This window comes from Rhynchophorus ferrugineus, unplaced genomic scaffold, assembly GCF_030347505.1.
Source record: "Rhynchophorus ferrugineus isolate W39M unplaced genomic scaffold, kcgeb_rfMv2 rfM2, whole genome shotgun sequence".
In the NCBI taxonomy this organism is placed as follows: Eukaryota; Metazoa; Arthropoda; class Insecta; order Coleoptera; family Curculionidae; genus Rhynchophorus; species Rhynchophorus ferrugineus.
Window position 1 is genome coordinate 12,969,355 of NW_027472581.1, and position 26,831 is coordinate 12,996,185.

The window sequence follows — 26,831 nt, forward strand, 5'->3', positions numbered from 1 at the left end:
CATTCACATGGAATATTAACACGGAATATTTCACCTAAAATGTATATTGAACAATAAATTTAACAAAGAACCAGGCTTATTTCATAAAAGAATAATTTATTTACGTATACTCTTTACTTACGTATCTTCTTTACTTATTTATTCACACTATTCAATATTTAGAAAAGTATCAGTAAATGAATTTATTTTAAACTGTCATTTTATGTAATATTCTGGAATCTCACCATTACATATAGCTTATCTTTAATTTGTCTTTTATGGCTTTCGTTAACTTACTGCCTTCTACTTTGCCTTGTGTCCCACATGAAGACTAAAAACTCACCAACAAATGCGAAATTAAAATATTCATTTTAACAAATTAATGTTTCTATTACATGCAATATTTGGTTACTGCTTTGTTAACGAAATGCTTTACTGCGTTTACTAATAAAGCCTGAAATAGATTAGAAACTAATTTCCGATAAAATTTGCAGAAAAATCTAAAAATAAATTTCACAATTACCTATACAATAATCAAAATAATGAAACTTATATTTTAACACAAAATAAAACGTTTTAAAATAAAATGTGTACATAATAATCGTTGTAATAACTAAATAAAAATAAACTTATTCAACCTATCTCTACTACACTTATTTTATGTTTTACTATACACACAATTTAGCTTAATACTTACCTAAACCAACTGATCAGTTTGAAATCGGTGCCGAGCCCAAACAATACAAAAATAATAATATAATTTTGTGCACAACAAAACATATACATACATTAAATTACGTACAAAACAAATCTAGTTTGTTGCTCGATGTTTGAAGTTTGATTATTTTTTAAATTTTTAGTGAGTTCCTTATTTATTTTTTGAAGTTGGTTAAATTTGTTTGTTAAAAATATTTTATTGTGAATAATCGGTACAATGTTAACAAACAATTAACTTAAAGTATTGTCCATTGGTAGCCGCTACATTTTCCCATCTTTCAAGCAATTTGAAATATCGAAAGAACAATGTATGTTCTTGCAGGTATATTTTTACCAGATTTACAACATGTGATCGAGCATTGTCATGCAGAAGAATAAAATTATTGTGTCTTTGCTTAAAGGCATTAATTGTAGTCGATAGCTATTCCCATTGAGGGTTTCATTAGGTTAGATAACTCATAGTATACCACACCAAATAAACAGCAACATATTTATGACCAATGGTTATTCGGCTTTGCAGTTGATGTTGATGCATGATCAGAATTATTGTAATGAATTGACTTTTTATCACCAACAACATGCAGCGGTACTTCACACATGACCAAGAGCCTTTCAAAGTATATTGGCTTCTTAAAGAATTGGAAATGGTTTATTGTATTACTCCCAAAAATTCTGCATATTCTTCTTACTGCAATTTTTTAACGAACTGAAAAGAGTTTTTTATTTTACATATATGTCAATAAATGTTTATAAATATAATGCAATTCTCAAATGTATATAAGCACATCACTTTCGAATGGCGGCACCTATTTGTTACCTATTTATTGTTACAACTGATATAGATTATCAATTCGGTTGTTCTACCTAAACTGTCGTATTCATGTAACTAAAAAGTTATAACTATAAATAACAAATTGAATAATATTAGGTTCATGTATTCTAATTACTGTTTCGCTAACATCTAACGTGTTAGACAACATTCAGAATAGATAAGACTGAAAATCAAGGAACTGTACTAGTTAGTCTAAAGATACTCCCAACTTGACCTTAAAGAGGTTGGTTTATCAGTTTGTTACCAAGTATATTGGCCAAAAACACCAAACTAACTTGTAATCTAAAGATGATAAAACAAAATTCTTCGATTAATTGTATGCTTATGGCTGCGTAACTAACGAAGAATTACACGTTGATGACTCGAAGTCAAAAGGATTTACGAAATCATCCAAAATTTTGCCTTAAAATATGAAATCAGCTTGTTAAATAGCAGCAACATGAAAGCTACTGAACAATAGTCAGGAAATCACAAGATTGAAGCAAGCCAAAAACTTGAACTTGGATAGTGTATAAGTGTTTAATCTTAACTTCAGCTTTACTAGTCCAATTTAATTATAATTTGGGAAATACAGACTAATGTATTTATTCAACACTCGTCCTGCTTGTTTATTGTTACGTATATATTATTCAAAATATATTCCATTATTTTCCCAACATTTATACGATCTTTCTGGTAACATGGCCATGTTCAAAGAACACTGTTGATTTGGCAGCGATACATTAAGCAATACTACACCGTGTTAGCGTCAACAACACTGAGGACCTCAATAATACCAAATGTGATTTAAACTATTATTTTATGTCAAGTAGTATCAAAACTATCAAATTTAACAGTTAGGTTAAGTTGTTCAACTTACATTGGTTCTTAATCAATAGATATCGCTGGTCAAAATACTTGCAAGCGCCTCTTTATTTCCATTTTAAATAAATCATTTTTCATCAAGGAATATCACAAATAAATTCCAGTAACGGATATAAGAATATTTTAGACATTCCACGAAATATCGATCAACTGTACCAGGGCCCCTTTAAACGAAAAGAACTCTTTAAGCTGACTGGATTCTCTCAAATTAACAAGACCAAATAATTCTCGAGGCCCCTTCCGGATCAGACCGAGGCACTCCAGGCCCTGAACAACCCCATTTTTTGTCTGAACCGACATAGACCTCTTGAAGCGGTTTTCCGCCCGAATCCGTTCCTCCTCCTCGTCCTCCTCTTCTTTCTTACCTGTCTGTTTCCCTTTCATAACCGGTTTTTCCTTCTTAACTATCCCGCTATTTAACTTTCCGCCCATTTATCGAATATTATATTAGAGCAAGAATTAAGGAATTACGAAAAAGGAGATCGACGTAAACATCCCTCCGCTATTCTCCCGGCTATTATATTTCCTACCTCCCCTCATGGTTAATCTGGCGCACTTCCTGTTATTTCACCCCAACGTAGCGACAATAAAGAGTGCACCCCTGGCTCTTATTAATTTTCTTCAAACTTCAAAAACGTCTTTGTTTGCAGTCATCTTCATCTGGCCTCGTGATATGAATAATAAATTCCGATTTAAATGGTTCGACGAATATGAAGTAAACGAAACTTCGGCGGGCTTCAGCTTAATGAATGATACTCGTTTTTTTACTTAATAATAAGTATTATGATTTTAACTCTAGTCACACTGCTGAAAAATGTGCAGTTTTTTCGATCAAATTTTTTAATATCAATAAAAATTTAAAAGTCACTTCTTAGCAATTGACACACTACTGAGAAGGTAATTGATCTTATAATATTACAGTAATTAAAAAGCAAGGTGGAAAAAGTAAACTTTATAATAATACCTTTATATGAATATTTTTTATTGCATGTTACATTATATATGTATGTGATGTTGATAAGGATGATACACTGATTATAGTGACCCTCCAACTTTTCGATATCATTTTTGTAGTACGATTTGTCCTTTGCTTGAAAATAGGCTTCAGTTCCGGTGATCACCTCCTCATTCGACGAAATTTTCTTCCCAGCGATCATTCTTTTGAAATCTTAGAGCAAGAAATAATCGCTGGGGGGCAGATCTGGAGAATACGGTGGATGAGGAAGCAATTCGAAGTCCGATTCATGGATTTTTGCCATCGTTTTCATTGACTTGTCATCGCATTGTCTTGGTGAAGCAACACTTTCTTTTTCTTCAAATGCGCCCGTTTTTCGGCGATTTCGTCCTTCAAACGGTCCAATAATGCTATGTAATAGTCGCTGTTGATGGTCCTTCTTTTTTAAAGGTAGTCAATGAAAATTATTCCATGCACATCCCAAAATACAGACGCCATAACCTTGCCAGCCGACTATTGCTTTTTCCCATGCTTTGGAGCGAGTTCATCATGTGCAAGGCACTCGGATGATTGTCGATTGAACTTCGGAGTGAAATGAAGGAGACATGTTTCGCACAATGAAAAGAAATCGAAATTTGTCAACACAACACAAAAATAGAAACTGTTCAAAACTTCTTTTATTATATTCAACAAGTTAAAGATGAAACAAAACTTTATTTTAAATTAGCTGAACCTGTATTAACATTTTCTCAAATATTCTAAGCTTTCACATCTTCAACATTCACAGTTTTTATTAACATCAATAACAATCCAGCTTTCCTGTTTTTTATATATATTTTTTAAAGTCTCCTTTTGCCAACTATGGGTTTACCTGGACTGGGCCTAAAGTTTAACGTGAGCTCCGAACCACGGTCATTAAGTCTACCGAGTGACCAACTATAGAAATAATTCCAGGAGACATCCGGTCTTACCCAGCCTGGTTACTGGCGTGACTGGGATCATTTTTCTTGTCGGATTTTACACTCTTGCCTAGAACATTCACAAATTTTAAACAGTCACAAACATAAATTTACGCCCATGCCCCAGCAGGATTCGAACCCGCGGCTATCGCAACAGTAGGAGGACCGTCCCATCGCCTTTACCACTGCGCTACCAAGCCGGCCTTTCCTGTTTTGTAGATAATTTTTAGCTATTCAGGAAAGTGTAAAACTATCACAAATGACACTTTAGTTATTCACAATTCGATAACTCCGAAACTGAAAATAATATTTTCTGTATATTTTAGCAAAATGACACATGAAATAAAAGTGTAAAACGAAAAATATTCATAGTCTAACATTTCATATTAGGTGCTTGGATGTAATCCTGAATTTATTTTCATATTATGTAATTTATTAAGAAATACTATTACAATGTATACTATTAGTTCAATCAGTATATCTAACTTTTTAAGAAAATGTTAGTTCTCTTACTAGTAACTGTTTTTTTACTACAATATGCAGAGCAAGACTTTATGGAACTCTCCTGGAATAACCCATACATTTTTACTTTTGGTGTTATCGTAATACATCCACTATACATCTCCAGTCATGCAATGAAACCGCGATGTTGAAACGGTTCGAAATTGCATTTTCAATCAATTCGGGTTCAGCTATTTTCCGTCTAGTTCATTGATCAACCGCTAAGCTATTCCTTGAGAAAGTTTGAGCTGAGTTGGTCCAAAAAGTCCTGTCATTTACTGGCTGAACTTTTATGGTCTACCAGACCATTATTTGCCATTAACATTAAACTTTAGTGTGAGTCTCGCTTAAAGAGACATTCTCAACACTTAAACCTATTTCGGCTGCAAATACCCTGTCGTCCGTTCTGTATCTCCTCTACACTGCTGATAGTACATAATACTTAGAACATTTTCCAACGACATAGTTATCATGGCAAAAGATATATCTCTGCCTACGAAAAAATACAAGTGACAGTCAACAAGATCTACAAATGGAATAATGACTGAAAAATACAGCTCAATAGCTCCGAATCTGTCCATGTTAATTTTGCGTTGCGGCGAAATCACAAAAACCTAATTATATCACTCGATGGATGCCCGATTCCTCAAACAGAATCAGCAAAATACCTTGGTGTTCATCTCGACGGTTAATTAGAAACTTCATGTTAAGCAAAAAGCAGAACAAATCAGACTCAAAATCAAGCTACTGTACTGGTTACTTAGAAGATCTCGACTTGGCCTAAAATCACAGAGATTAAATTATGAAGTAAGTTTACTAAATCATAGCGACATGGAATTAATGCAGCTATTGGACAACATGCAGAAAATCAGTATATTAAAGCTAGCGTTGGGAACAATGGACTGAAAACAATCGAAACAGTCGATAGTCAAAAAACTACTATTTTCAGTCAAATGCACGGTTCGACCGTTTTTATCAATTCCTGATGTCAGACAAAGATGTACAAACCCTTTTCTGTATAAATTGTGAGAAGACGGAGATAATTGCTTGGAGCAGTTAATTTTATATCTGATAATATTGACCAACGATAGTATAAGCCAGACGGAGATGTACATATTCCTTCACGTATTAACTTTAAAATATAAAAGGAGAACAGTAATTACTTACTTATTAAAAGTATTACTAAATACTATTAACATGCAATTAATGATTTCATTTTAAACAAAGTAGAATTACTTTTATATGTGAATGTTCTGTGGATCTGTAAAATGGAATGAACTTTTTATCTGAATAATTTCTTTCTAAATGGAATAATACCCTACATATTTTTTATGCTAATTTTATATGTTAATTGCTATTTCTAAATAATATACTATAATAAATATAGACAACACAATAGAACTTAAACAAAACCAAAAACTAAAGAAGTAAAGACTAAATAAAAATTAAACATACACCTAATCATAGAAAAAAAACTAATTCATGACATAATTATAAATAATCGCACAATAACTACTAGAGCTTTTTTTAATAAATTAAATGCTTTATTTATTATTGAACGGATTTTTTTTTAACAAAAATCGAAAGAAAAGTCGAAATATTGCCATAAAAATAGTCAAATGTATTTTACTATTTATCATTCACAATTTTAATATTTTACCTCATTACATTAACAATCTTGAAAAATATCGTTCCAAAATGCTGCTCTATTAATATGCAATGTATTGTTATTTACAAGCAATCTACCAAAAAAAAAACATAAAACTATATATATTACATATAAATCTATCTAGGCATAAATTGGGTACATTTTTATCAAAGTCGCGGCTAGGGGGGCATTTAAAATGTAGACCATTTGTCTATGGCTCTGGTGCTTGTTAAAGCTCTGAGCTGGTCTTTCCTATGTAAGTCTCGGGAACGGTTCACGGACGGGTCTCCGAGCGCCTGTTTAGTACCGTCGCGACGTTATTACGTTTTTTGTTCGCTAATTCCGTCCCTGATATCTAGCTCCTCGTCGTCTCTTGGCTGCCATCCTGGGTATCACTTTCCTCATAGTCAATTACCGTATCGGACCAAGCGTTGATCCTTGTGACGGTTTCCTTGTTGACTATTCCCTCTGCGTTCCTTATCTGGTAGTTCCCGTCCGCTGTCCGATGCCTGTTTCGGGCCTCTACCCTTTTCCCAATTTCGCATGTCTCCAATATATGCGTCGTGTCTTCTGGACCTATGCGACACTCGCAGAGTCCATCGGTCTCATTTAGTTTAAATCTGTGCAGGTAGGCTTGCATATTTCCGTGGCCTGTCATCAGTTGCACAGCCTTCCTACTCAGTCCTGTGTTTCCTGTCCCTACTTGTTGGCAGTATTTGTAAAGGGTTCTTCCTTTAATGGATTGCTCCCAATATATTTGCCACTTTGTTTTTACCTCTCCTTCTTTGATTCTATTGATGGTCCTGGTGCTGATCCATCCGTGGTTTTTCAGTCCTATTTCTTCCTTTACAGTGGCTTCTCTCGCGAGTCTGTCCGCGGTTATCATTTCCTTCGTTGTCATTCTCCGGCACCATATTAGCGATATTTCACTACCGCTTTTCTGCAAATCTAGCAAGATTGTTTTTATTTGCATTATGCCCTTATTCCGTGTGTTTGCGTACTCGACCCACCATATGGACATTCTACTGTCCGTTCGAATTGTGATTGGTCCCGGTAGGCTTCTGTCCCGTACCAGTTCTATGGCTTTCTGCACCGCCACGAATTCTGCCGCTCTGGAGCTCGATTCGTCTTTTACTCTAAGACTTATCTCGTCCTGGCCGTCTGTTCCTGTCCGTATCACTTTTTTCCCACAGTTCCTCCCATGGCCATGGCATTTTCTTCGGTTCTAATCCTTTTGGCCCATTGGGGGTATCCGTATTTTTCTACAGCCCACCCCTGAATCTCGGCTTCCAGGTATAGGGGTGGTGTTCCTGCTATTACCTGTAAAGCATCATTCGATGTGGTTCTATAGGCGCCTGTGATTGCTAACAGTGCATTTCTTTGTGCTGCTGCTAGCGCTGCCCTAGCCCTTCCCATCGAGTCCCTGTATCCCCATATTTGTGCGCCATATAATACTGCGGGTTTTATAACCCTGTCGTATATTTGGCGCATGACCTCTGGTGCCCTGGGGTTGCTTTTTCTGCGCAGTGTTCCCCAGAGCCGGGGCTAGGAGGACAGAGACAAAACGTTAAAAATCAGTGGAATGAAACTAGTAGAACCAAAATAGTAACTAAAAGTACACGACTGAAACAATCGATAGTAAAAAGTAACAAAATCAGTGGGACCGAAAATAGCTACTGAAAACAGTCGACTGAAACGGTCACTGGTAAAAAGTAGTAAAATCCAAAAATAGCGACTGAAACAGTAGTCAATTACTAAACAATCGATAGTCGATTTCAGTCGATAGTTCCCAACACACAACTTACACTTAACTAGTTTAGTTTTATTTTCATTTGGGAAATATGTATTAATGTTTTAATCCCGTACTCGCTTTGCTTGTATATTAATTGCAAGTACAACGAAACAGTAATAATAAATTAATTTGTAAATTAAGATTGTACTAAACATATCGAACATAAGATGTAATTAATTTAAAAATAATATAATTTTGTATCTGCGACATAGTTTATCAAAGTTCCATTGTATCTGAGTTTTGAATTTCCAAAACTTGTGAATGATTTCTAATTAACCTCAATTTTCTTCGAAAAACTAACTCGATTTTTGAGAGCATATTCGTAAACTCTTGTTTTTCGCGAAATTAAATTTACCTTCTTGCCAACCTGATAGTTCGCGAGTTTTAATCCGAATTTAGACCCACTTTATCCAAAGAACTATTCCCTGTCGTCTATTTGTAAACGGATACCAATCGCGGACGCCAGCCGCGGCACCAGCTGGTGCAAAAATAACTGGTAACTCGATTAAAATTCAAATAGACACGGAACGAAATTAAAAAGGAAACATTAAAGTCGCATTGCACCACCTTTTTTGCCTCATAATAGCAATTAAAACTAATTGCCACCGGCATGCATACCGGCCGCTTGTATTATTTATTTTCCGCTGATGATGCACCGGACTTTTCCCATTTCCATGCAAATGTTGATGGCGACAACTTCAACGGCTCAAGTTAATAAAACAATTTCGGAAACCGACTACTCGCGCGCGGAAGAATGGAGATTCGATGGTAGAGAACACGGCGGTCGGGGTCTTGTCGACGAGAAGTTTTAAAGTCAATTAAGCCCACTCCATACGCCATCATATCTAGTTGCATTAAAGTGCAATACAGTAGGTAAATGGCTTGACTCACATTAAAGCGAATACTAAATTGCTGTTGATATATCACAGACACAACAGTATGCAACTTTGCATCAATATTCCGAAAGCACTGCTCTAATAATTCATTTAACCAGTGGAGAGCACTCGTGCGTTAAACAGTTTACATCAGTCGGAAATGGTGTAGTTGTTCTTTCTCATTTACGTCCATTAAAAGTTATTTCTAATTTCATTTTGGTTCTAGATATCAGTAGACCGTGTACAAAAATAGTGTCAAAATGGTTTTAAAATAACTTATCATATACATATACTAAAATATTTTTAACAAAAAACTTGAAAAGACTTTAAAACTAAATGAGAAACTCACTAAAAATGAAAAAATTGTGGCGACCGCCACGACCCTTTAGGCCACCACCAATTCACCATCAACAACTACAAAGGTTGGCAACGCCGGTGGATTGGTACCATGCAGTTCTGGAGTATAAAAGGCCATCACGACGACGTCTCGCTCTCTTTTCTTATCACCGTCCTCCTGTAACAGTACCACTTCCACAGCGCTACCGTACTTCCTTCACCTTAACCTAATATCCTGTCAATTCTCCCATCGACCACATGTATCAATCGTAAGTTAGAATAAACAACTTTGATTCAACCAGTGTTTTTAGTTTCCGTGCAAATTCCTTCCAAAAATAGTAGTGAGTGTTCTGACAAATAATCGCAGCGGCAGCCACACATTTCGACCGACCGACCGACCCGACGAACATTCCTACAATTGGTGACCCCGACGTGATCAAAGTGCCTAACAGGTAAATCAACTCAACATAAGCCACTCGACAGGTGCTTGACACGTGCATGGAAGGATAGCCCGAGGAACGGAACTCATCAACATCACGTGGTCGACGACATCCCACGAGACTAGCCTGATGGACGAAAACCACAGAAGCCCATCATGTATACCAGCAACACATGAGCACCCTCGCATCACGAAACGGGACACGTAACACATTTACAGGTACCCTCAAACAAAGCTAAACGCCTCAAGACGAACGACGTCCTGCTACAGCTCCGATGGCAGCTGATCCCGTAAAACTCCTCGCTCAGGTTGGGATCCCCATCTCATCAGCAGTCCCCGGGCGTTTGTTTGCGTGATTGCGGGTGCATTCCGGAACTTGCACCACATATAGGTACGTTCCACGGCTGTTCCACTAGGAGGGGAGTTATGTGGCGACCGCCACGACCCTTTAGGCCACCACCAATTCACCATCAACAACTACAAAGGTTGGCAACGCCGGTGGATTGGTACCATGCAGTTCTGGAGTATAAAAGGCCATCACGACGACGTCTCGCTCTCTTTTCTTATCACCGTCCTCCTGTAACAGTACCACTTCCACAGCGCTACCGTACTTCCTTCACCTTAACCTAATATCCTGTCAATTCTCCCATCGACCACATGTATCAATCGTAAGTTAGAATAAACAACTTTGATTCAACCAGTGTTTTTAGTTTCCGTGCAAATTCCTTCCAAAAATAGTAGTGAGTGTTCTGACAAATAATCGCAGCGGCAGCCACACATTTCGACCGACCGACCGACCCGACGAACATTCCTACAAAATAATCAAACTTAGATATTAACACAAAAAAAAACATTTAAAAATAAAATATGTACATAATTTTACATAATTCGGTAAATTGGGGCCATATGGTTTATTTACGGGGTATGGTCCCATTAGTTTCTAAAAAAAACGGATTTATACCGAGTCGTTTATAGATTGGACCAAAAGAGGCCTGTTAAGTGTTTTAGGAATAACGTCTATCTGAATGAACATGTATAGATTTTGTCTCATTTGCTTTGATACGCCACGTTTTCAACTACAATTCGACTTTGTTAAGATGAAGTTGGAGGTTTCTTGTGGCTCATATTGGATCCTGGTGTGATGATAAAACTGCTGTATCCTCAGCATATGTTGCAACAGTAGTGTTTCTTGGAGTCGGTAGGTCAGCTGTATAAATAGATATAACAATGGGCCAAGAACACTGCCCTGCGGAACACCCGAATATATTGGGTGTAGGTCAGTATATTCGTCACCGTGTTTGACAATAAAATGTGTTCGGCACCGACTTCAAAGTATTCCCTCGATCACGAGTGTAAAATCCGATAAGGAAAATGATCCCAATCACGCCAGTAACCAGGCTGGGTAAGACCGGATGTCTTTTGGGATAATTTTCTAAAGTTGGTCACTCGGCAGTCGGTAGGCTTAATGCTGAGGACCGTAGTTCGAAGCCCACGTTAAACTTCAGGCCCAGTCCAGATAAACCCATAGTTGGTAAGAGGAGACTTTAAAAATATATACAAAAAAAAATTTAAATAAAAAACTTTCTTTACATTAATTATTAACAATACCAATTGTTCTATTAACTAATACTCCTTCATGATCTATTTCTTGGTGATAAATACATCAATGGCAGTAGAATACGTTTTGGACTACTTGTTCAATATAATTATGTGATTTATTATAAGATTGAGATATATTTCAGCTATTTATAGTTCTTTTCTAGATATCAGTAATCAATTTTCAAAATTAATTGCACTATCAAAATAGTTTTACACCTAAAAAGTTTAAAATCTTAAAAAACCAATCAAAGTAAGATAAATAATGTATTAACACTGCTGTTTTTCTATTAAATGCATCCCATTACACTACACAAGATAAACTCGTTTGATTCTTTTGAGTTTGTGTCCTGTTCTAGTATTATCCAAGAGTTATATTACGTCGATATTAACATGAAAATAGAGTCTGTCCTTATGTCTCCTTGTAGTTCTCTTAATTTCCTTAGTGACACTCGGTATCTGAAGGTCTCAGTGCAAATAATCAAAGTCCTGTAGTATCTGGGTGCACCTAAAATACTTCTCTTTGATTAGAAAAACAACAGGTATAAACAGTTGTTCAGGTAACAGACTTTCTATTCTAGAAAACTTGATTTTATGTTACTTTTTGCGAAATAATTGCATTCCCTATGTCCATATAGGTTTCAAAACTTTTTTGTAAAATAGTAATTTATTATGTACTGATAATTGTGATTTTCCTCTGTACATACGCACATTTACTTTCGTTATTTTTAATTTTCTAGTTTTTATTCCAGTTCATTGTTTGTTAATAAACCCAAACTGATGTGTAGGTATTAAGTTTGTTTTTCTGTGCTATTTGTCAGTCTTTTTAAATATTTGTGGAAGCCCAGGGCAGATTTATATGGTCCGAAAATATGGAATAATTGCTAGTAAAATGCAAGCAACAGTAACAATACTGTATATAACGTACAAAGTGTCACAGTTACTGCCATCAATAATTTCAATATCACAAAGGATCGACATTTTTTATAGGCGCAGTGGTAAAGACCACACGACGGTTCTCCTACTGTTACGAGAGTCGCGAGTTCGAATCCTGCTGGGACATGGTCGTATATTTATGTTTGTAATTGTTTAACATTTGTGATTGCCGTTAGACAAGAGTGTAAAATCCGACAAGGAAAATGATCCCAGTCACTCCTGTAACCAGGCTGGGTAAGACCGGATGTCTTCTGGGATGATTTCTAAGTTGGTCACTCGCCAGTCGGTAGGCTTAATACCGAGGACCGTGGTTCGGAGCCCACGTTAAACTGTAGTTCCAGTCCCGGTAAATCTTCATTGGTAAAAAGGAAACTTTATTATATATCCAATCAAAAAATACTTTAAAACACTTAAATTCAAAAATAAAATTTAATTCGACTTCTGGCGATGAAGTATCATCATTTATAATAAGAATGGGATATATATGTGCTATTACTAATAGAGCGTTAACATATATTCATTATTGTGTGAACACTTGGTTTTCAAAACCATATTACATTCTCGAACACGCCATTGTAACAAATGATTTTTTGTGAAGTATCCAAATAGTCAATTCAATCAGTCAATTTGATCAGTCAATAGATAATATATATGGGAGAATGGAGGGTGGCCACGTGGTTTTTATAATAAAACTACTGGATTCTATTATGGTTTATTCGAGAAGCCAGCTCAGAAAATCATTCAATTGCCCTTTAATTAGGACTCGTACCAAGACTGCCCTGATTTGGCGGCCGCTCAATATTATTAAGTGTGCGAAGGGGATCTCCATATTTCTTGGAATATTCAAAGCAGGCCGCATCCCAACTGCTTACGGCCAATAAACGGCGTACGCTCACATATACAATAGCTATTAATATTCTTCTTTTAAATAAGCGTCAAGGAAAAGGCAAATTTCTCAAAATCTTTTAAATTCGTATATTTAATTTCGTATATATGTAGAACAGAACAATCCCATATCAGCTAAATTTAAAACTTCAGACCTACACAATTTCACGAATGATTTCCTGCTACGCCCTCTCGTATAACATTTCACTGCAGGTCGTTTTTTACGACAACATAACAATATATTATTCTTAGAATGCCCCACTTTCAAAGTCGTCAAAAACATATGCAAACTATATTTTACATTCCTATTATTTATTTAAATAAATAGTTTTATTTATTTATATTAATAAATCAGCATTATATATAATAAAAGGAAACAAGAAGTACTTTAACTCATTTAATTAAGCAAAACAAAGTTCTAATAGCATATATAACTGTTATTATTTAACTGAGTTACTTGCTAATTAGCCGTATTTATTTATTTCAGAATGGAAGAGACTGTGCGGGCAATGCTGGTGTACAAAAAGCAAGCAGAACAACTAAGACAAGAGAAAGCTGCGCTCACTCTCGCCTTTGAGGTAATTATCACCGACATTTTGTATCATTCTAATTATTCCTCGTTATTTATATTTTCTCTGTTTATTCGGAGAGAATTTTGTTCGTATTCCATAAAATTTTATTATAATAATAGTTTTCAAAAAGATACACAAGAAATGAAAATTTCATGAGATGGAAATTTTAAAGAAATTAGAATCACTGAAAATTGATAGTGTGATAATTAGTAATTATTAATTAATCCGATTCCTATTAAATGAATGAGTTTAAAGGAAAACCGTCTTTAATCTACCCGATATCCTACCGACTGCGTCAGTTATATACTATGAAAGGGTTTCAAAAAAAATATTATTTTACTTAAAAACAGATTTATTCAAGGAAAGAAAAAGCAACTGTTTGAATGGAGATACAAATCGACGGTAAAGGTAAAAACAGACCGACCCGTCTCATTCGATCACCATTCAGATAGTCAAAATTAGAAACAGATAGCCGGATATTCTCAGCCGTATTACAAAACTCATATACAAAGTAGAGATAACAAGGTGCAGATGATCCAAGAGCATTATCGTTCTCACGATGCCTTGCAATATCCGTTGATATTTCGGAATAGAAAAAAAGGATATCATTTAAACATTAAACAAAGAAATCCAGTGACTGGTACAACATATATTTTTATACAAGTAACTTGTATCTTATTCGTCTTTTTATTGTGTGCGGTGAACTACTACGCATTGATGATCCTTATCAATTAAGATATAGTCCTTCCAATAAAACAGCCAATGGACATCATCAAAATTTATAACGTAGCATTGCACCAAATTTAAGTTTTCGTTTATTTTGACTCTGACGACAAAATACTAATAGTAAATAAAATAATGAAAATGGAGATAACGCTATAAAAATTTAGTTTAACAAATTTATTTTATTTTAACATTATAATACATGGAATTCATATTTATTGAAGGACTACAGTTAATTAAAGAGCCACAATAGTTTTTAGGTTAGAGTTGTTTTATTATATTTACATCAACATATGACAACGGTGTCGACCAGTACCAACACAAATCGCATTTCATAGGCCGATTTGGTTACATGTTCGGTCACATCAGACTTCATTCTGTCTCTTTTTAACAATAGTAATGCTAATTAGTAAAATGAAAAAGAAAAATGCTCTGTTTTTACAAACTGAACTTGGCAATATGTTTGACGGTATTGCTAACGTGCATTGGAAGGACTATAATAACAATATCCCATACCTCCAGCTATTTCATCAGTACATTGTTGATATGTGTGCGAAAATTGAAAGTGGGCCATTAAGAAATAGTAAGTTTAAGCAAGCTAAGCTCGTTCAAAAAACAACTACATACATTTGCGTTATGTTATCATCATTAAAGTAGATGAAACCACTGATATCGACAACATCGTTACCATATATATCCTTCCATCATCATATACTTTTATCACCTTTACGTGCAATCCAATCAAATATCAAAGCTTTACATTATTATCATCGCACATGTGTTCAAATGAAAATTAAAATAATTGATAAACTTAGTTATACATCACTCGGTATGAAAAATGACGTTTAAACAGGATAACGTCTGATGGGCCTGCCAAAAAATATAACATATACGCAGAGAAAATAAAGACTTTACTTTATAGGCAATTTTGGGAAAATGTTCCGCGACGTCCAATATCTAGAGGTCACCTTGAACTTCTTACTTGTTTTAATCGATATGCTAAGAACCTATTTTTGGATTAAAGAAGTTACTAGAATTATAACAGGGAAGGATGAGGATTTTTTGTTTTCAATATAATGAAACAAAAGAAAGCAAAGCTCTAATGAAATGTGAAAGACATTTTTTTCCATTCGTGATATTAGATAAAGATGTACGAATTCCTTCCCGTATAAATTGTGAGAGAGAGGAAAGGATGGAGATAATTTCTTAGAGCAATTAATTTTATATGTGCTTAGATTTTCAAACGATAGTATAAGCAATGTACCTATTCCTTCGCGTACTAAGTTTAAGAAAGAAAAGGAAAACATTAACATTCGTCTAATAATTTCATTTTAAAGGAATTAGAATAACTTTTATATTTGAATGTTCTGTGGATCTGTAAAAACGAATGGACTTTTTCTATGGAATGGAATAATACCTCACAAATGTTTTATCGTATTTTAATATGTTAATTGCTATTTTTAAATAATATACTATAATAATTATAGACAATACAATAGAATTTAAACAAAACCTAAAAACTATATAAGATACAATACCATAAATACGAAATAAAAATTAAACATATACCTAATCATAGAAAACTAAACTAATATATGCTTTATTTATTATTGAACGGTAATATTTTTTAACAAAAATCGAAAGAGTAATCGAAATTGTATCTATTATTGTCATAAAAACAGTCAAAATGCTCCTGTATTTTACTATTTATAATTCACAGTTTTAATATTTTTACCCTATTACATTAACAATCTTGAAAAATATCGTTCCAAAATGCTGCTATATTAATGTTCAATATATTGTTATTTACAAGCAAACTACCAAAAAAATCATAAAACTGTATATATTACGTATAAATCTTTGTAAGCATAAATTGGGTACATTTTTGTTAAGGTCGCGGCTAGGACGACAAAGCCAGAACGTTAAAAATCAGTCGAATGAAACTAACAGAACCAAAAATAGTAACTAAAAGTACACAACTGAAACAGTCTAGAGTCAATTTCAGTCGAAATTTCCCACACTATACATTGGATGTAGCGAATGTTTTCTTCAGAGACCCCTATAGAGTTTTCTCTCTATTTCTCTACGAATGTATATTATTAATTTAAAAATATTTAACATTAAAGAAAAGCAAAACAGTATAGAAAGATTTAAAATCTCGCAGGAAAGTCGAACATTTTCGCGATGAATATTAATTTTCCGGGAGGACCGTCTCCAGAAAACAGCAACGTCGTCTCGGAATCGATTCGGACCCCGAAAGGGCGAATCGTATTAAATTCGACGCTTGGCTTTTTTAAATTCCGAACGGATTTTCTTGATGAAGCCCAGTCGGAAAGAGATTTGTATTAAATTAGTTCGGTTAATCGTTCCGCGCATAAAAGATTTTCCCCTTTCAATTATCAGTTTTCCGAAAGTTAAATCGTCAGTCCGTAATAAAAATAAGGAACGGGAATAAATACAATAAGGGTGAACGTTATCAGCGGCGACGTCCCTGTTTTCGGGAAGTCGAATATTTTGTTTCCTTTGTGCAAATATCGATGAATATCAAGTCGTTATTAAAATTGTGTTAGGGACGAAAATACATTCGGATTTTAATTGAAATTTTGAAAAAGGTTATTATTTTCAGTTTAGGGGGATGAAATTATGATAGCGGGAGAGATACATACTTTTTTCTCAGTATAATTATTTATGTATCAATGAAGCTTTTGATTTTCCTTTAAAATATTGTAATTTATTCAATATTACTCCATTAACCTCAACAAATTAAGTATTTATTGTACCATTCATCACAAGCTAGTCAAGGAGCAAGGTAGTGCGAGATTTGACATATGTTTAAACATTTACAATAGCTATGGACTATTATATTTCGAATCAATGCAAGTTGAAGTTGAAGAAAGTAATATTACAATAGATGTAATGATTAGGAATTAATTTTCTGAATGCTTCATTTACATATTCTCGAACTTTGATCCCAAATCCCAAAATATAAAAGGCAACCTTCATAATAGATATAACAACGTTCAACAGTAAAAAATTGTTAAGAAATAATTTTCTGAACGATTCATTTTCCATTTTGAATTTTGACCTCAAATCCCAAAACATAAAAGGCAACCTTCATAATAGATATAACAACGTTCAACAGTAAAAATTGTTAAGAAATAATTTTCTGAATGATTCATTTTCCATTTTGAATTTTGACCTCAAATCCCAAAACATAAAAGGCAACCTTCATAATAGATATAACAACGTTCAACAGTAAAAATTGTTAAGAAATAATTTTCTGAATGATTCATTTTCCATTTTGAATTTTGATCTCAAATCCCAAAACATAAAAGGCAACCTTCATAATAGATATAACAACGTTCAACAGTAAAAATTGTTAAGAAATAATTTTCTGAATGATTAATTTTCCATTTTGAATTTTGATCTCAAATCCCAAAACATAAAAGGCAACCTTCATAATAGATATAACAACGTTCAACAGTAAAAATTGTTAAGAAATAATTTTCTGAATGATTCATTTTCCATTTTGAATTTTGATCTCAAATCCCAAAACATAAAAGGCAACCTTCATAATAGATATAACAACGTTCAACAGTAAAAATTGTTAAGAAATAATTTTCTGAATGATTAATTTTCCATTTTGAATTTTGATCTCAAATCCCAAAACATAAAAGGCAACCTTCATAATAGATATAACAACGTTCAACAGTAAAAATTGTTAAGAAATAATTTTCTGAACGATTCATTTTCCATTTTGAATTTTGATCTCAAATCCCAAAACATAAAAGGCAACCTTCATATCAAAATAGATGTAACAACACTCTTTTATAAATATTATTAGGAAATAATTTTCTAAATGCATCATTTTCCTTTTCTAATTTTGATATCAAATCCCAAAATATAAAAGGCAACCTTCATATGAAAACAGATTAACACGCCCGCCAACTAAAATGATTAGGAATTAATTTTCTGAATGATTCATTTTCCATTTTGATTTATTAGGAGATAATTTTCTAAATGCATCATTTTCCTTTTCTAATTTTGATATAAAATCTCAAAATATAAAAGGCAACATTCATATGAAAACAGATATAACAACGCTCGTCAACTAAAATGATTAGGAATTAATTTTCTGAATGATTGATTTCCCATTTCGAAATGGGAAGCAAGTGCTTATATTAAAACAAACAACAAACAGCTGACAACTCGCTGGCAAAAAAGATATTGTAAAATATTAGTAAAAATAATTAGGTATAATTGTATTGATTTATCGCCAATAAAGGTTTATATTGAAGAAGTAGGTTTTTGTTTTTAATCCTGAAATATAAAGATCAACTCTCATGAAATGATTAGAAATAGTTAAAATATATTAATAATGGTAAGAGCTGTTAAGTAAAAGGTATATTACGTTTATTTTGGTTATAAATATCAATAATTCAAAAAGAATTACATTTAAAGTTAACAATAAGAACAAATAACAATTTAGTCCGAATGCGAACATTATTCCACCTTCCTAATTAGAAAGTAACAAAGTATCAAGATCGAGCACGTATATAATCAAAATTTGAAGCTATAAAAACTTCGTTACCAAATCGGCTTAAACGATCTGCACTACAATAGGAGGAGAAACATTATTGCTACTAAGTAAGAGCCCCGTTTTTATGGTCCACCATTACTGATGCAGTGAACTTGCGATCCTATAAACATTTTATTTGTTTCGGTGCCTTAATATACGAGGAAAAGAAACATCGCCGGCCTTCAGACTCCAATAAATGACCAGCAGGAAAACGGAGTATCATTGTTTTACCGTAAAACCAAAGCTAAAAGTCGGAGGAAGACATGTATGTGGCAATATATCTTGAACGAAAATTGTTTTGATGCTTTTTTTCTAGTAGGAATATAGAATTATTACTTTAAACACTTCTGACTTCCGTGTTCTTCTAGTAACAAAAATTCTGTTATTAGGTTTTATTTTGATCCCCCATATATTCCTTACTTAAGATCCAGTGACTTGTCTCCCATAAATACCCTAATATATATATATATATATATATATATATATATATATATATATATATATATATATATATATATATATATATATATATATATATACCAAAGTTATCATCTTATTTGAACATTAACCACATACACGAAATGTTTTTTAAAATATTGGTAATATTAATTTTTCATCTAATGTCTCAAAATATAAAAGGTAATCTTCATATTAGTAGTAAATAGTAGATGTAATTTAATAAAAATTATTAGGAAATCATTTTTTGAGTGATTAATTTTCCTTTTCATTTTTTTTGTGATTTTGATCTCAAATCTTAAAATATAAAAGGCAACCATTATATTAAAACTATTCTTTAATAAAATTATATCTAGTATCATTTTAAACGCCTGTAAACGCTAAATAAAAACAAATGTATTTTTGATCTCAAATTCCGAAATTAAAAAAACAACCCTCCCGTCAAAAATATATGTTGTAACGATACTGCCAAAATAATTACGAATAATCTAACCCTCATGTTAAAATAGAAGTATTCTCTTAAAAAAAAAACAAAGGCTTACACACAACAAAAATAAGTTTTTGGTTTTAAATCCTGAAATATAAAAGACAACCCTCACATAAATTATATGGGAAATAATTTGAAAAATAGGAATATTTGTTTTTGTTTTAACATCAGTAAGGTTTTGCATGAACTAGATTTTGATCCCAAATACCAAAATATAAAAGGCGACCCTTATATTAAAACTGTTATTTAATAAATTTATAAATATATGAACAAATATAGTTTAGGCCTTAAATCCTAAAGTATAAATACCAACCATCATATTAAAATAAAAGTATTTTCTTAAAAAAAGCAAAACCTTACATTAACAGAAATAATTTTTTTAACACCAAAATCCTGAAATATAGAAGGCAATCCTCATATAAAATATATTGTAACTATTACAAAAAAAGGAAGTTGTTTTGTTTTCACGTCAGTAAGATTTTGTATTAAAACAAATACGTTTTTAGTTTCAAAGGCAAAAAAAAAATCAAACAAGAAAGACCCTTCAATGAAAATGGCAATTTCACTCCATCACCAACGGCAAGACCGCAAGAATAAACAAAAAAGGTTCCCGCAGTGGAGTGTGACTCGAGCGCCCTCTCTTTCTAACCAACGACACTTCAACATTATTAATTGAATAAAGTTGCCCAGACACGACAACTGTCATGATACGTGCCCGGAAAAGTTGTCATCGGACGCATTCAACATCGCCGATCGCATTAAAAGTTGCTGCTCCTTACATAAATCTTCATTTGACACGTCACGGCTCCGGACCGTTTCGGTTGTTTGATCTATAACGGGTGCGTGATGATGCCGTTTAGTTCGGATTAACGTTGCCGTTCGCCAACTATTCGGTTTTAATGGGACATTTGACGTGCCGATTTTTATTCGACTAATATTTCATCTTAAATATATTTCCGACAAAAAGTGGCTTTTGTTACTTGTATTATGTATCATATTTATTGAATCGTTAGGATGATAGCAAAGTATTATCGCTGTTTTCAATCTTTTTAAGGTGAGGATTGCCTTTTATATTTCGGGATTTGAAATCAAAAAATATTGTGATGAAACAATTCAGCTATTTCTAATTTTTATTAAAGGTTTGTGACAACGTATATTTTAATATATATTGCCTTTTATATTTCGGAATTTTAAATAAAAAATTATTCTTTTGGAATACTATAAATATTTATAATTGTTATTAAAAGGCATTGTTGAAATTCCACTATAATTTATCAAGTTGCTAATGGTTCTTTCATAACAGACTAAAATGAATATCTTCAAAATGGTATATTTAAGTTACTTAAGCTTGTTTTGACAATATTTTGAATATAAGATCAGACATATTTTGATATATAACATTAATTACAGTACCAAATGTCTGTATATTAAAATATACGCAAACTATCTTAAGAACTAATACTGACTAAACTTTTTAAATGGCATTTAGTTAAATCTAATTTCCATTAAATTCTAATAATTAACAAACTATTATTATATTTAAGTTACTACCTAACTGAACATTATAACAATTAAATAAATAAAAATATAAATATAATTAATAAAAAAGCAGGTTCATTTTATAAAAGAATAATTTTAACATACGTTAAAACAATGCATTTATTTGTAATTTTTGTTAAAAGGTGTTGGTCCAACATTAATGTTAATGTGACGACTGTCTTTTATATTTCGGGATTTGAAACCAAAAGTTCTTGTATTAAAATACTACATTTATTTCTAATTTTTATTAATTACAACAACACTCAAAACATATTTTAACTACAAGAAATTTGATGTGGTGATTGCCTTTTATATTTTGGGATTTGAGATAACGAATTAGTATAATACTTGTATCAATTGTAACTGTTTTGTGTGTAATAAAGTAATTTCTTTTAACAGTCAGAATACGTATCTTCTTCTTCTGAAAAACCTGTTGGAGATATACATATTAATTTATTTTGAAACATATTGTTTAGTTTATATATCACTTTTGTGCCATGCTTGGTCTAAAGCTTCTGCTGTATCTAAAGAAACTTTAGGATATATTGGTTTTTCTTTTAAAGAATGTTCAATTGTGTGTGTTTTTTTCTGAATCCAAACTGGTTCTGTAATACTAATAAAATATAAGTTATTATTATTTACTGTTCGACCAAATAAAATATACAGAAATAATTTACTTATTTACTGAATTATTATACAGATATTTGACAAATGTTTTGCGGAAAATTAATTTTGTTCAAGTTAATGGAATTGTTCTATTTCATGTAAAACAGAAAATATATTATATTCAAAGTTTATTTATATATGCCTCATCAAAATTTGTAACATCAAAACGTGCGTCATAGATATTTGGATTTAACATATGACAAAATTCTAATCTAAATAAAAAATTAAACAAAAATATTGTTATCAAATATAATTTATTTTAAAAGTATAGTACATCTAATGCATTGAAGGACTTAAACTACAGTTAATTATACAGTTACAGTATTTTGTATAGTCTATTTAAAGTTTTTTTAGTAATGCGTCATGGATATTTGTGACGTCGAAACATTGCAATGTTGCCGCATCAACTCTTAGTTTTAGTTCAATTTGGCTTTGACACAAGAAAATTGTAATCTAAATAAAATAATTAAACAAAAATGTTATCAAATATAATTTATTTTAACATTATAGTACTCCTAATACATATGTTATCGAAGGACCTAAAACTACAATCTAGAACACAAGTATAATAGTTTGTAGGTTAGAGTTGCTTTATTATATTTATATAGAACTCTTTTCCACACCACCCATGTCGTAGTGTTTCTAGGCCCATTTTTTTATGTAGTGGTGTCCCCCTGGAGGCTTAATCCACCTAATTAACGATTATATATCAAAGTAATGTATTTTACTTTCATTCGAAAGATTATATACCTTTTTACGTTTAGTTCTTGTTTCCTTCGATGGTGTCTTTACTTGTCAAGTCATCTTAATATCATTGTATATTTTATTTCTTCTGTTACTATCTGTGTACACCATTCTTAATAAAATGAATCACTGAATTATGTCTAATGCATTTACTATATTTAAAAAACAGTCAGTATTCATTCTCTCCTCATACATCCTAACCTAATGCTCATGCTTAATTCTGACCAATTACAATCATATCTATGCACACAAATCTTTCACGCTCTACGATACCATTTTCATCACTCAATTCTCATCACTCTGTCTCAGGAATTTCCAGCATTGCACAATATTATCCTTGAAAGTTTCCTTTAATCACTTTCACTTTTCGAGTCACTGTCCAATTCAATCACTAAAACTGTTAATTTCTAATCTGTCTAAAACACATTCCAAACGCTTCCATCATTTATCAAAAAGCTACACGTCCCTAACTCTTTTATGTATACTTTCCAGACTAACAATTTTCTTTGAAATAATTTTATTACATTATGTTCATATCCATAAAGTAGTTTGCGTACTCACTGTTCTTATACATTTCGTATATTTGATCTCGAATATAGCCAAACATTTTCAATAAAATTGCAGGATCTTATATTATTTAATATCATCAATAATTACCTCTCTAATGGAAATTATAGGCAAAAGGGCCTTCATTATCTAGTTCCTTTTCGAGATAATCTATTAAAGTCGCAATCAATTTATGACCCAGACTATCTAATATTAAAATGTATCGAAATTATTAAAAAGGCTAAAATAACGTTTGTCGGTTTATAACCTGTAGTAATTATAACTAATATTTTGAATAATTTTTTGTACATCTGGCAACCTAACGTCCTCTATTTGCCAGACGTATTCAAAATTCTAGAAAACAATAGTGCTAAGAGGTTTTAACTCTTACCTATAAACTGTTGTGGCTGTATAATTAACTGTAGTTTTTAGATATACTGTAATGTTAAAATAAATTATATTTCATAACAGTATTTTTGTTCAATTATTTTATTTAGATTAGAATTTTGTTGTATGTTAAAACCAAACTGAACGAAAACTCTGCGTTGATGGGGCAACATTGCGACGTTTTGACGTCACAAATTTCGATATATAAATAAACTTTGAATAGACTATAACTAAATAACCCCATTGTTTTACAGGAAGAGTAATTATAAATAAATAAACGTAAAACTCTCCAGACATTCCTTCCTCCGTCCACGTAAAGCGTTTTAAAACAAATACAGCAGGCGTCAGCGTCATAAAGCAGGTAGAGGGGCTTGTCTGGCCGCCCAGTCCAGACACATTTTTCAGGGTCGCGCGCTACTCTAACCGCTCTCGCAGCGAAAACCGTTCGTGCAACTGCATTCCTGCGACCCGTACCGCGGGTGACGTAATAAACGCGTCGACCCCGGCGCCACCTACGTTTCGGTCCCAGCTGCGCGCCGCCATCGTTTAAACTGATTAGACGGTGCCGGGACAAGTGTGACGGCCCGCTAAATAATGCATACGCAAGTTGGCACCCCTGCGAAGGCGGAATTAAATCCGGGCTCGTTAGGAGTTCGGGAGCATCTGCTGGGGATCCTCTTTTTTTGGTGCTCGAGATACATCGCACTGGGAAATTAATAGTTGAGATTATCCTGCCTACACATAAAATAGAAAAAGTTATGGAGGAGGAGCTGGGAAATACTTCTTGTTTATATATAATACTAAATACACTATGATACTTCTTGTTTTACATGGTTTGTTTAAATTAACTAGCATTGGGAATTATCGACTGAAAACAGTCGAAACAGTCGATAGTAACAAAACAGTCGAAACAGTAGATAGTTAAAAAACCGAAAATAGTAATTACTATTTACAGTCAAATGCATGGTTCGACTGTTTTTTCAATTCGTGATGTCAGACGAAGATGTATGAACGCTTTCCTGTATAAATTGTGAGAGAGAATAGGGACGTAGATAATTGCTTGGTGCAGTTAACTTTATATGTGCTTATATTTATCTAGTATAAGCGAAACAGAGATGTACATATTCCTTCGCGTACTAAATTTAAAAAAGAAAAGGGGAAAATTAATTACTGAATACTATTAACATGCAATTTATAATTTAATTTTAAACTATTTTACTATTTATCATTCACCATCTTTTTACCCTATTACATTAACAATCTTGAAAAAGATCGTTTCAAAATTCTGCTATATTAATATACAATATATTGCTATTTACAAGCAAACTACCAAAAAATTCATAAAACTATATATATTACATATAAATCTATACATAAATTGGATACATTTTTGTCAAGATCGCGGCTAGAATGACAGAGCCAGAACGTTAAAAATCAGTCGAATGAAACTAGAAAGTAAACCAAAAATAGTAACTGAAAGTACACGACTGAAACAGTCGATAGTAAAAAGTAGTCAATTTACTAAACAGTCGTTTACTAAACAGGATAGTCGTGTTCAGTCGATAGTTCCCAACGCTAAAATTAACCTTCAGATCTTAGCGATTTTGTATCAGAATCAAAGTTTTTATGTTCGAATTTGGAATCTAGTGAGCTTCATTTCCTGCGAACTTCAATTTTATCATCATTGATCACTCAATCCCCATTGGGGATGGCTATAAACTGAATCCTACATGTTTAACTCAAGCATTGGAGGAAAACTCTTAAGACCATACAATATTATAGAAGTAATATATTATGAATATATAGGAAAATCAAACATTTTCCCTAAAATTTTAATCACTGCAAAAAAGTTCAAGCAGTACAATTAATGTTCGTATTATTTAATAATTTTCTTAAAAAATTTTTTGCCAGTGTGAAGTCTTTTATATTTCGAGATTTAAAAACAAAAATTATATTATATTATACATTATCAGTTTTCATATTATATTTGGGAATTTGAAATTAAAAGCAATTATGTTAAGGCAATACAACTATATGTAATTTTGTTTATTTTAAAGGGCATTCTTATACATTTCGGAGCAAGAATACTGCGTTGAAATAATACAATTATTTCTAATTATTGGGTTGAAACTATACAAGTATTTGTAATGTTTATTAAAAATCATTAGGTTAAAGGTTAAAGAATCAATTTCGATCGATCAGAGGATGTCTTCTATATTTCGGGATTTGTAGTAAAAATATGCGTTAAAAACATATTAACTATTTATATTTTTTTAATGTTATTGTTACATCATAAGTACTGTTTCTTTTGTTGTAGGGATATCATCAGTATAGATAGATATTAATATAGGTAATATCAATTTAAGCGAAATACATTGCATGTCCAATATAGTTATGAAAGTCAGCAAATTAGTCATTTTCAAATTTTCTTAATTAATTTCGGTATTTTTTAATATTGACGTTAAAAATGTCACTTTTAAAACTTTGAAATCAACCTGATAGCGTAAAATCACCATAAGGTTCCTTAAATATTTGATGTAACTTGGCAATGTTTTTTAAACAAGAAAGGTCGAAAATATAAATTTTAACATGCTCTTTTTTAAGATATAAAGATATAAAATGTCACAACAAACTCTCCAATTACATATTTATAAAATACAAATACTAGTTTCAGAGTATTATAATTAATCCTCTTTATTTTGGCGTTGAAAATGTTTTAATACGGTTTTCCTTTAACTTTTTAAGGTCATTACTTTTAAGGTCAACATGATGATTGATTTTCATTACAGTTCTTTCAATAAGCATAGGATTATTGCTG

The 26,831-nt window shown here is 32.5% G+C and overlaps 1 protein-coding gene across 12 annotated transcripts in view; it reads left to right on the forward strand.

Moving 5' to 3' along the window:
• LOC143191823 (uncharacterized) overlaps window positions 1-26,831 on the forward strand; it is an 870,958-nt gene that overhangs the window by 790,280 nt on the left and 53,847 nt on the right. For 11 of the 12 annotated variants that reach the window (XM_076397237.1, XM_076397236.1, XM_076397232.1 and 8 more), the window contains one exon: window positions 13,802-13,892. In XM_076397237.1, the coding sequence (XP_076253352.1) occupies window positions 13,802-13,892 (91 nt within the window). Of the gene's footprint in view, window positions 1-13,798; window positions 13,893-26,831 lie in introns of all 12 variants that reach the window. The other variant, XM_076397244.1, reaches the window with a different exon arrangement.